The sequence below is a fragment of the Tasmannia lanceolata genome, unplaced genomic scaffold, assembly GCF_043159265.1.
Source record: "Tasmannia lanceolata isolate RefF3 unplaced genomic scaffold, GAP_Taslan_0.1 ptg000037l, whole genome shotgun sequence".
NCBI classification, from domain to species: domain Eukaryota; kingdom Viridiplantae; phylum Streptophyta; class Magnoliopsida; order Canellales; family Winteraceae; genus Tasmannia; species Tasmannia lanceolata.
This window is the reverse complement of record NW_027518714.1, coordinates 6618408-6631109: the sequence shown is the minus strand read 5'-3', so window position 1 is coordinate 6631109 and position 12702 is coordinate 6618408. Positions and strand designations below refer to the sequence as shown.

At 39.0% G+C, this 12702-nt stretch overlaps 1 protein-coding gene across 1 annotated transcript; it reads right to left on the bottom strand.

Annotated features, from left to right (window-relative positions):
* Positions 1-2010: 2010 nt before the first annotated feature.
* Positions 2011-11279, bottom strand: LOC143860984 (cyclic phosphodiesterase-like). Its single transcript, XM_077371857.1, has 3 exons — positions 10906-11279; positions 3663-3717; positions 2011-2452 (listed from the first exon to the last, which is right to left on the bottom strand). Exons 1-3 carry the CDS (start codon positions 11197-11199, stop codon positions 2244-2246), a joined length of 558 nt encoding a protein of 185 aa, XP_077227972.1. The 5' UTR covers positions 11200-11279; the 3' UTR covers positions 2011-2243.
* Between the last annotated feature and the right edge of the window lie 1423 nt (positions 11280-12702).

Sequence of the window (12702 nt, the reverse complement as noted above, 5' to 3'; positions counted from 1 at the left end):
GATATGCAAGGCAGCCAATCTTGCATTGCATGTGAAAGTTTCTAGGGGGCATTGATATTTTCACCCCCCATTTTCCTGCCTTCCCACAACTTTTTGTTTGTCTTTGTAAAAGACTATAAAACTAATAATTAAGATATATTTATATTTAGGGAATTGCTAGCGTCCATCGCGAAAGGATTTTCGTGACTGGTCTGTCGCACATCAGACCAGCAACCTCGCTAAGGAAGACAACAGCTTTTGTCTCCATTCACGAGGTCGCTGGCCTGACGTGCAACAGACCAGCCGCGAAAAGCCTTTTCGCGATCGAGCTTAGCAAATCCCTTATATTTAATGGTGTCCCATATTTAATCTTATTAAATGGTATTCTAGAAATGGATGCAATTTGTCCTCCTCGAGTGAAAATTTAAAAGGAAAATGCTAAAAAGAAAGAAACTTTTATGCCCCTTGACACTAATTGGGTCCTGCTTTTGCCTGTTTGGTAAAATGCTCTAGGGGTGATGAAAAAAATAATAATTAGACTGAAACATCTTGAAAAAGTTCCAAAGATGAACAAGGTCCCTCTCGCCCCTAAGGACGCCGGAAAACATTGCCGGAAGCTTGGTGGGGAAAGTTTCCGAAGCCTATTTTCATCCCCTAGGTAATTAACTTTGCTAAGATTGTCAACTACTACTCCTTAGTCCCGTATTCCATCATTCCATGAAAAACAACAAATAGGCTGTCTCCAGCTTTGTTCAATGACACTATTAATGTCAAGGCACTTGTTTTCCTCTGTGCCTAAGAAAAAGCAGTTTAAAAACACCCCAAGTTCATCCCTCCCCCGGGCACCCTTAATGTGTTGTTCATTTATGTTGCTTTCTTTATTTTGTGCTTTGTATTGTCTTGATCATCTCAATCGCCAGGGTCGTCCCAGTCTCTTTCGTTATTAATTTAATTCATTGCCATTCAAAAAAAAAAGAAAAAAAACCCAAGTTCATCATTGAATCACCCAAGTTGGCTCTGTTCCACCTTGCCATGTTCTCCATTCAAGTCTGGGTTCTGCTACACCAAGTTTATCAGAACTTCTTAGACTTACTGGAGTTAATAAAATATCAATTGTGTCAATCAATCATTTGTCCAACTTGATGATCTTTTAAGTTCAACTCGACTATCTTTTATGCTGGCCAACTTCTCGTTAAATACGGAAAAAGAATTGAAAATAAAGAAAGAACAATCTCTGGAGTGCATGACTCGGACCATGACATGAGACTATTTATCCCTATTTATTTGGTATGTGCCAGTGTGCCCAAGGTTTTAAACTTTGGTTTCAGTTTCAGTTTCGGTTGGAAATTCTAGTAGAAATCATGTAAAATCACGAAAACCTATGGAAACATATACAAATGATAGAATTTTAAAATGAAGAAAATGCTAGAGTAAGCACAAATACACACTTAGAAACCATCTAGCAATATAGTCATCCATAATTGTTTAAAAACATCGAATACCTAGTGACATGCATTGTCGCACATGTCTGAGAATTTAGTATATAGCACATTTCACATTTAATATGTTCTAATATAGTATACTAATAATATAATTACGGTTTTAGTCTTAGTATGTGTTTTGGTGGGGTGGAAACAAAAATATTGTGGACAATTTATGTAAATTTCGGTGGAAATTTAAAACCATGTGTGTGCCCATAGCCCCATATAATCAATTCACTATTTGTATTCCACTCCAACATTCTTCAAACTCTTGCAAAACTCTTTTCATTGGTGTGTGTGTGTGTGTGTGTGTGTGTGTGTGTGTGTGTGTTTTCCTCTTTTCTAAATTTTTTGGGTGGCAAAATTTTCCTTAGCTGGGTTGTCACCTGAGTTTTACCAGTTTTACTCTACTATGTCGATCAAAACTGCTTTGACTTGCCCAACTCAACCCATCTTTTACCTTGGACAAGTTCTCTTACAAGTTTGAGTTTTAAATACTGAGAAAAAGAATTGGAATAAAGAACGAACAACAAATGTGAGATTTGCACCCTGTCAACAAAATATTCCACACTGGTATTAGCCAGTGTGGCCCATATAGCTAATATTTTTCTTATTCCAACCCAACATTATGAGAGAGAATAAATCAGTAACAATAACAAAAACTATACACATAAAGTAGGTAGTCGATATTTATTTAGCAGATGTGTCTACTGACAAAACCCATACATCTTATATCTATAATCAGATACGGAGTTAGTTTTGGAAAGTAGCCAAATACATAAGCTAGTTACCATGTAGGAGGTTGCAGTCGGCCACCTTCTCCCATGATTTAAGGGTTTTATCTTCTGTGTCTGTTTTGTACAAGGTAAGGCTAGAGACTTCGAAGCTCAGATTGCAAAGGTCCTGATCAAGGAATTTGGCTCTCTCCTCAGCTTTTTCTTTCTCATCATCTGTTAAATCTCCATAAAGGAGGCTCAAATGCGGCATGTAAGCTGCAAGGAAGACATTATAGTATTAGCAACAATCATTAGGGCTATGTTTCTTTCAACATAAAATAGGAGTAAAACAAATTTTAAGCCCATTTTTAAGTGGTAAAATTTTATGCTCATTCTACATTGAAAGAAACAGAGCCCAAGGGAAAAAGTAATGCTTGCGACAATAATGATGATGATAGTAGAGGCGATGACGGAAGAACAGATGGGATTGAGCCTCTAGCTCAATGGTCAAGGCTTTGTTCTTCAACATGGAGGTTGGAGGTCCAATCCCAGCTTACCTACCAAAAAATAGAAGGTAGAAACAAAAGCTCTAAAAAATGCAACTGCAGCAAAATGATGCAGTTTGGGTTGCATGAACATGCCCAAAAATGCTTCTAACTTGAAGAGTCGAATTTCTTTGTTTTTTTCAAGATAACTTTCTGTAGCTGAAATTATCATGTCTTAGGATACTGTTTTCACAAAGTAACAAACAAAATTTGTTTGTTGTCATTTCTAAAGACAGAACATGGTTGGTTGCACAATTTCAAGGGTTTATTAGGTGTTTTAGTTGTTTTTGGGGTGCCACATTATCTACTAATAGTGTTTGGTTGCATGTTTTGATTCAAACTACTAGGAGACTACTTGCCTTGACTCTCCCTTGTCTGCCCATGAGGCATGACTTTTTGTCCCCCACCGAACAACAATTACACCTATTTACTACTTCAGTTCTTTTGAGTCACCGTATTTGGACCCGGGTAGAACTCACCCTTAAAAAGGTAGCCCCATTAAGGGGAGGAGGCCCAAGTCCTTATAAGCCCATCCACATGAGAGCTACAAGATCTTTCCTAAGGGACCCTCGCTCTAATACCAATTGTTGAGACCTCAGTAGGACTCACCCGACCTCAGTAGAACTCACCCTTAAAAGCTAGCCGTTAAGGGGAGGGTGCTCAAGTCCTTATAAGTCCATTTACTTTTCTGATGGGAACCTTTGCTTTCCCGTAGAACCCCCAACACAACGCTACCTTACAAGGCAACTACGTGCAACTAAATTGACCCTTCATCGCATCTCTTTAAAAGGATAGAATTGGATGGATTCTTCGGTAAATCTTCATATCTTTCTTTCCACTTTACTAATTCAGAAACGATAGTGCAAGGGAGTCCATCAATGTAGAAGAAAAACTATACATTCAACAGAATATAAAGAGAAATCAGGGAGTCAAGAACTCACGATTTGAGCTCTGGTAACCGAAATGTTGTGTTGAATGCGTGCTGGCTTCCATAACCTATAAAAACAAAATTCACATTAATATCCATGTACCAAGATAATAAAGCTGAGAAGAAAGTGTAGGAAATATGAAGCTGAGAAGAAAACATAGAAAATAAATAAATGGACGGAGATACTATTGTTATTATTCAGATTTGATAATGTGTAATTCGGCCCCGAACCCATGAAGACAGTTCATGATACAAGTTTAATTTATCAGACAAGAATTTAATGGATCATACGATTTCCTTTAAAGATGACACTGCACAGAGATTTCATGTTTCTAAATGATTTTTTAAAAGTCCCTCTCAATGATTGAAGGTTGTTGAAATGAATTTGTTTGTAATGTAGAAAGAATAACAGCTATTACTATCCTTGTGCTATTGGTTTAAATGCTTTATATAGTTGGACACGATCCTGAACACAGATTCAGAGCTCACAAACAGCCCTCTCTACATACTAGTGTACACCGAAACTCAGTGTATAAACCAACTATATGTCCAATCCGAACATGCCTAGTGTATAAATCTCTTAAATGACCTGGTGTACACAGAGGCTCTCAGCGTAAAATGTTACGTGCCTAGTCAGCCGTAACGGAGATAAACAAAAAGAAAAAAGAAATGAGTGGGAGAGAGGTTGATTCGAGGCAACCGGACCTCCTAGTGGTTCAAATCGAGAGGAACCATGACTCTCCTACAAAGTTTCCTTTGCTATAAAATTCTCTTATTCTTCATTTCATTAGATGATAACATTTTAAATACAAATATATGCCACTTGGACTCTTCAAATGATGGCCATGTTCTGAATAAGGGGTGCAACTCGGGACTCTTCAAATGTCATCGCCTGGGCATCTAACCGTCGTGGTGGCCCTTGGTGTCTTGCTCCGGAGATTGATGAGATTCGAGATCTAGTGCAACTATTACAGCCGACCCTACAACATAAAAGGCGTTCGGCAAACTCTTTGGCTGATCATTTAGCGAAAGAAGGGGTGGTCCTTCAGGATAATATTGTTGTATTTAACTCTTTAGTGGCGTTGACCACTTGATACTTTTTGTATTTGGGACATCTTGTCCCTCTTCCTGTATTATAGCTTCTTGGAATATATTGTTACTGTTACCTTTCAAATATATATATATATATATATATATATGAGAAAACATTTCCTACACACTTGTGTAGGTAAGTTACCTACACACTAGCTTAAAATACAGTTGGGGCCCACATTGTTTGGGTGATCCAAACCATTCATTTGAATGGTCCTCACATAGATAGGGTGTCCACAAAAAATCAGATCCATAGGATCATCCCAACCATTCAAACTATGGAGGCAAAAAATGGACTAATTTGTGAAGGTATATACACGTCCATTTTACCTCCACAAATCGTAGGGTTGGGATGATCCTATGGATCTGATTTTTTGTGGACACCCTATCTCTGTGAGGACCATTCAAATGAATGGTTTAGATCACCCAAACAATGTGGGCCCCCACTGTATTTTAAGCTAGTGTGTAGGTAACTTATCTACACAAGTGTGTAGGAAATGTTCTCTCTCTCTCTCTCTCTCTCTCTCTCTCTCTCTCTCTCTCTCTATATATATATATATATATATATATATATATATATATATATATATATATATATATATATATATATATATGCCACTTGGCACATGCATAATGCAACCACTACTTAAAAACCACACACCACTACCCACATTACATAGCACTACTTCGTAGTTCACACACAACTAACACCACTAAGATGCACATAACATATAAACTCTCTACATATCCAACCAGAAGTAGGGGTGCAACTCGGAAAAAAGTCGGGTTGGGTCGGGGTCGGCTTCGGGTTGAGGGCTTGGGCAACCCGACCCAAGTGAACCCGATATTTTTAATAATTTTATTTTTATTTGTTAAGCTTAAAATCTCAGTTTGGTCAGGTTGAAGTCGGGTCAGGTCGGGTCGGGTGGAACCTCATGTTGGAAATTAATCTTGACCACTAGATCATGATCATCTATCCACTTGACTTCTTGGCTTGGAAGATTCTTGACCACATTGGAAATCTCCTTTGTGGCATTTAATGGCCTAGGGACTATGTTTTGTGTTTTGGAATTGTGCTAGTTATTTACTTTTCATGTGATAGTGTGTTAGTGGTACTTAGGGAAGCTAAGATTAGTTAAGACTTATTAAAATTCGGATTTGGAATGTAGGTTATGTTTTAGACTATGTATCTTCTTCATTTGTAACTTCTTGAAGTGAAATTGGAAGGGTTTTGAGTAGTACAACAACTTGGGTTATTTTCTTTGTGCTTTTGATATCAAGAGAACAATCTTCTTCTCTTGAAACTCATCTTCTCCCCCCAACCTCGTTGGTTTTATTCCAACAAAGTGGTATCAGAGCATAGGTTGAAGGTTGATCATGGCTTCCAATATGTTGCAACCTCAACTTCCTCGATTCAATGGCAAGAACTACAACCAATGGAGTATCCAAATGAAGGTTTTGTATGGATCTCAAGATCTATGGGATATTGTTGAGACCGGCGTTGAAGAACCGGAGGATCAAACGGCTCTCACTCCACAACAACTCAATGAGTTGAGGGACAATAGAAAGAAAGACAAGAAGGCTTTGTTCTTTATCTATCAAGCGGTAGATGAAGTCGTCTTTGAACGAATTTCATCGGTGACTACGGCAAAAGAAGCATGGGATACACTCTATACATCGTACAAAGGAGAAGACAAAGTAAAGTTGGTAAGATTACAAACCCTTAGATGTGAGTTTGATGCATTAAGGATGAAAGATTCGGAATCGGTTGGAGATTTTTTCAATCGTGTTATTTCTCTTGTGAATCAATTGAGAGTAAACGGTGAAGATATTCAAGATCAAAGGATAGTAGAGAAAATCCTTAGAAGTTTGACTCGAAACTTTGAGTATATTGTTGTTGCAATTGAAGAATCAAAGGATCTTGCTTCTTTATCCATAGAAAGTTTGTTGGGATCACTCCAATCCCATGAACTACGAATGAAGCAATTTGATTCTTCTCCTCTAGAACAAGCTTTTCAAACTCAAGTCTCTTTTAGGGGAGGCTCTAGAGGAAGAGGAAGAGGAAGAATTTCTTTTTGTGGAAGGGGGAGAAATGGTGGAGAAAGAAATCAAGAATATGAAAAAGATGAAGGTGGTTCTTCTACAAGAGGAAGAGGGAGAGGAAGACCTCTATCCCAAATTCAATGCTATCATTGTCAAAAGTTTGGTCATACAATGAAGTATTGTAGAAAGAAGATTGCGGAAGAAAGCAAGAAAGACTCCACCTTCATGCATGAGAAAGAAGAAAGTAAAGAAGAAGACACACTTTTTCTTGCTTGTAATGTGCAAGAAGTGGCTCTTGAAGAGACGTGGTATATTGATAGTGGTTGTAGTAACCACATGACCGGCAACAAAGGCGTATTTGTAAAGTTGGATGAATCTCTCCAAAGTGAAGTTCGAACGGGTGATGACAAGAGGCTTTCCGTAAGGGGAAGTGGTGATATTCTTGTTCAAACAAAGAACGGCGTCAAGCGCATCTCCAATGGTTTTTATGTTCCCGGTCTAAAGCACAATCTCTTTAGTGTTTGGCAACTTCTAATGAAAGGGCACGATGTTCATTTCAAGGAAGATGTATGTGAAATCAAAGACAAGAATCATGTTCTCATAGCCAAGGTGAAAATGACTCAAAACAAGATGTTTCCTCTAAAGTTTCAAAGTGAAGCTTTTCCTTGCTTCAACACTATTGTCAAAGATATGTCATGGCTATGGCATCTTCGCTATGGGTACTTGAGCTTTAGCACTTTATCTCTCATGAACAAGAAGCATATGGTGAGAGGCATGCCGAATATCGACCGCCAAGATCAAGTGTGTGAAGGATGTGCACTTGGAAAGCATCAAAGAGACTCTTTTCCCAGTGGAAAGGCATGGAGGGCATCAAATCCTCTTGAGCTAGTGCATTCGGATTTATGCGGGCCTATGCAAACAACATCAATTGGAGGTAATCGATATTTTCTCACCTTCATTGATGATTATAGTAGAAAGACATGGCTTTATTTTCTTAAAGAAAAATCGGAAGTCTTTGGATGCTTTAAAACTTTCAAGAGCTTGGTTGAAAAGCAAAGTGGTTTCATGTTGAAAACTTTGCGTTCCGATAGAGGTGGTGAATATGTTTCTCATGACTTTGAGAATTTCTTGAAAGAGAATGGGATTCGGCATCAACTTACCACTCGGTACACACCTCAACAAAACGGGGTTGCCGAAAGGAAGAATCGGACGATTATGGAATTGGCTAGAAGTATGTTGAAAGCTAAAGGGATGCCTAATATGTTTTGGGCGGAAGCCGTTGCATGTGCTATTTATCTCTTGAATCGGGCATCATAAAAAAGTGTTCAAGGTATGACTCCTCAAGAAGCTTGGAGTGGTCATAAGCCTTGTGTTTCTCACTTGAGAATTTTTGGTAGTATTGCCTACTCTCATTTGCCGGATGAAACAAGAAGAAAGTTGGATGATAAATCTGAAATATGTATCATTGTTGGATATAGTGAAAGTTCAAAAGCGTACAAGTTGTTCAATCCCATGACTAAGAAGATTGTCATAAGTAGGGATGTGAAGTTAAAGAAGAAGAATGTTGGAATTGGAATCAAAGTGAGAAGAAGAAAGAAGTTTTGGTAGATATGGATGAAAGCAAAGATATTCATGACGGTGGAATTGAAGAAAATGAAGAGGATGTGGCTCCTACTATCACTCCATATTCTTCTCCATCTTCTTCGGCTCCATCATCTTCATCGTCTTCAACAAGCCCTGACTCTCCTCCAAGGAAGACGAAAAGCATAAGAGAAATTTATGAAAAGTCTAGAAGAATTACCGATGAAGAGTTGGCAAATTTTGCTTTGTTTGCCGATGCCGATCCGATTAGTTTTGAGGAAGCATGTCAAGAAGAAAAGTGGAAGCAAGCAATGAATCAAGAAATGTGTTCAATCCAAAGGAACAATACTTGGGAGCTAACGGAGCTTCCAAATGGGCAAAAGACTATCGGTGTGAAGTGGGTTTACAAGACAAAGTTGAATGCAAGTGGTGAAGTTGAAAAGTATAAAGCTCGCTTAGTAGTAAAAGGCTACAAGCAAAGGTATGGCATTGATTACAAAGAAGTGTTTGCTCCCGTTGCTCGTCTTGAGACAATTCGTATGGTTCTAGCTTTGGCGGCACAAAATAGTTGGAAGGTTTATCAAATGGATGTCAAATCGGCATTCTTAAATGGGTTTCTTGAAGAGGAGGTTTATGTTGATCAACCTCCCGGTTCTGTGAAGAAAGGTGAAGAAAGCAAAGTGTGCCGATTGAAGAAGGCTTTATATGGCTTGAAACAAGCACCAAGGGCATGGTATAGTCGCATTGACGGATATTTCATGAAGAATGGTTTTAAAAGGTGTCCTTATGAACACACCCTCTACATCAAAGAGAACACTAAAGGTGAGCTTTTGATTGTTTGCTTATATGTTGATGATTTAATTTTTACCGGCAATAGTTCAAGTATGTGTGAAGAATTCAAAAGAAATATGATGCAAGAATTTGAGATGACCGACATGGGTCTTCTCCATTTCTTTCTTGGTATTGAGGTCAACCAAAGAGATGATGGAATTTTTATTTCTCAAAAGAAGTATGCAAAGGATTTGCTAAAAAGGTTTAGAATGGAAGGTGCTACACATATTAGCACACCTATGGAAGTTGGTTTGAAACTATGCAAGAATGAGGATGAGAAAGGAGTTGATGCAACTCTTTATAGAAGTCTTGTCGGTAGTCTCATGTACTTGACGGCTACAAGACCGGATCTTATGTTTGCGGTGAGTATGTTTAGTAGATTTATGGAATCACCAAAAAGAAGTAATTGGGAAGCCGGTAAAAGAATCCTAAGGTATGTAAGTGGAACGGTTGATCATGGGATACGTTATGGAAGAGTTAAAGAATCAAGTTTGATTGGTTATTGTGATAGTGATTGGGGCGGAAGTGTTGATGATAGCAAGAGTACTTCCGGCTATGTTTTTAACATTGGTTCGGGTGCAATTTCTTGGGCATCAAAGAAGCAATCGGTTGTTGCTCTTTCTACGGCGGAAGCGGAGTACATTTCATTATCTTCGGCGGGTTGTCAATGTCTTTGGCTACGATGGATATTAGAAGAACTCAAACATCCTCAAGAATGTGGTACACATTTATTTTGTGATAATAGTTCGGCTATTTCACTCACAAAGAATCCAGTTTTTCATGGCAAAAGCAAGCACATAAGGATCAAGTATCATTTCATTCGAGACTTGGTAAATGGTGGAGTTGTCAACGTTCGTTTTTGCAAGACTCAAGATCAAGTTGCGGATATTTTTACAAAAGCTTTGAAGACCGATACATTCATCAAGATGAAGGCAAAACTCGGTATTGTAGTGGTCTAGCTTAAGGGGGGCTGTTGGAAATTAATCTTGACCACTAGATCATGATCATCTATCCACTTGACTTCTTGGCTTGGAAGATTCTTGACCACATTGGAAATCTCCTTTGTGGCATTTAATGGCCTAGGGACTATATTTTGTGTTTTGGAATTGTGCTAGTTATTTACTTTTCATGTGATAGTGTGTTAGTGGTACTTAGGGAAGCTAAGATTAGTTAAGACTTATTAAAATTCGGATTTGGAATGTAGGTTATGTTTTAGACTATGTATCTTCTTCATTTGTAACTTCTTGAAGTGAAATTGGAAGGGTTTTGAGTAGTACAACAACTTGGGTTATTTTCTTTGTGCTTTTGATATCAAGAGAACAATCTTCTTCTCTTGAAACTAATCTTCTCCCTCCAACCTCGTTGGTTTTATTCCAACACCTCATCGTCATCGAGTTGGAATTCGGGTCGGTTCGGGTTGAGCAAATGGTTGCTGGGGTCGGGTTCGGTTTGTCCTCAACCCGACCCGAGTTGCACCCTTATTCAGAACATGGCCATCAATTTGTACTAGAAATATCTTAAATTTGCTATGCCCTAGAAAGTAGAAACCTCGCTGATCTCAATCTTCCACATAGACATTAAGAAAGAGTTGTTACACATTCTAATTGACGGTTAGGATCATCCCATCAGAAGAAGAGATCCCCAACCCAGTCATACCAAATATTTACACAAAAAAAGAAGAGGAAGAAAGGGGGAGAGTAATATCAGACCTCGGGAGTGGGATGGAGGAGGAGGTATACGCACTGGTAGAAGAATCCCCCTCTGGATACGGTATTTATACGGGCGGTATACGGTTTGAGAGCTTGGCAGGTAGATTGGAGGTTGAGGAGTGCGTCTTTTTGGGTGAGACGGATGGCTCCGACGATGGTGACGTGGGGTTCGAACTCGGGACCTCCGAATTCGGATCTGAGATTTTCCATCAATTTCTTCAATCTACTCTTTGCTGGTTCTGGAGGAACCGCCCACACCGAGTAAACCCCTCTTTCTTCTTCTCTCTCTTCCATACAATTTGCCCAACGCTGATGAGACAATGGAGCTCTGAAGGAACGCAACGCGTCCTAAAAACGCAGAGAAGGGATTTTGTGAAATTTACGGAAATACCCTTGGAACTTTCTTGATCAATTACCGGAAATGACCCTGGATTTTTTTTTATTTTTTATTTACAGGTAAATACCCCTGCAAAGGAGAGTCGTATTCCAATAGAACGGGTTAGACAGGGTTGAATTTTTGGGCCAAGTGTTTTTGAAAAAATAAAATAAAATTAAAATTTTCTAAGGGGAAATTTTCTGAGGACAGCTGTTGGATTACCAATGTTATCAGTAATCCCAAACCGTCAAGTAGGGCCCATAAAGCTGCTTGGGTCAGAAGATGCTCCAAGCCTCTCTCTCTCTCACACACACACACACACCAGCTAGCTTCAAACAACGGTTATCTATCACCAAAGCTAGCTTCCAACAAGGCTCATCTATCACCAAAATATCTAATCGTATGGTCTTATTTTGTGATTTATTTGGTGTAAAATGGACGGCTTATAGAAGCGTGACTAATCATTAAACAAGTCAAAGAGAGGAAAGAGGGTGTGAAGGGCATTGAGAGATCCTTTGGACTTCTTTAAAGAGAAAAGCAGAGTAAGAGAGATGGGTCACCTTCCATTGACTAGGAGAATCATCAGAATATGTGAAACAACCTGTTACTCCGAAAGTTTAAGCGGGTGGAGAAGGTGTTATTTATTCTTTTATAATTTAATACTCCCCCTCACATGTGATCCTCTTTCTTTAGGTTGGCTTACATGTGGCATATGTGGCCCCACTTTTGGGTTGACCATCGCATATGGATTTTTATCAAGGAGGTTTGAACTCAAGACCTTTGCTCTGATACCATGTGAAACTACCTGTTACTCCAACATCTTAAGCTGGTGGAGAAGGCGTTATTTTATTCTTTTATACTTTAACAAAATCAAGAAATGCCTTTCCTTCCAACTGAACACACAGCTCGTCGACATGAGTTTGACGAAAAATATAACCTTTTCCATCGGCTTTTCATGGTTAATGTGACAACTGAAGGTAGTTTACACTTTATACACACCCAATGAAATAAAATTAGGGTCCTCATAAATTCGCCTCCTTCAGATTTGCCCTCATTTTACGAAATTATTGGTTATAGACTTTACAACCGTTTCCCTCCCTCCCCCTGTCTCTCTCACCTAAATTTGCTCTTCGTCTTTTGTTTCTACCCACAAAGCAGTTTCGTAAAAAAACACCGTCTCACCAAACCCATTTACTCTTCCCCTGCGATCTTTCTCACATTAAACTGTTACGGTCCTGAATGGGGCCCCGCCTAGGTATGGGACAAGGTGGGATCCAACCTGGTTCCATTAGCTCTTGAGCTTTTGACGTATTTGTAAGGTACTTAACATTTGGTATCAGAGCAGCCACCATGTGTTGTATTCGAGTCACGGGAAGTGCGACTTGTGGAGATGACTAGCTAGAAAGGACTACATGGTAAAA

What these genes read in the sequence shown, in the direction of transcription:
- LOC143860984 (XM_077371857.1), bottom strand. Translation starts at nt 11,199, where the DNA reads ATGGAAGAGAGAGAAGAAGAAAGAGGGGTTTACTCGGTGTGGGCGGTT. An exon ending in TCCTCCATCCCACTCCCGAG is followed by an intron (nt 3,718 to 10,905) that starts GTCTGATATTAC and finishes TTGTTTTTATAG; the next exon opens with GTTATGGAAGCCAGCACGCA. An exon ending in CGGTTACCAGAGCTCAAATC is followed by an intron (nt 2,453 to 3,662) that starts GTGAGTTCTTGA and finishes TCTTCCTTGCAG; the next exon opens with CTTACATGCCGCATTTGAGC.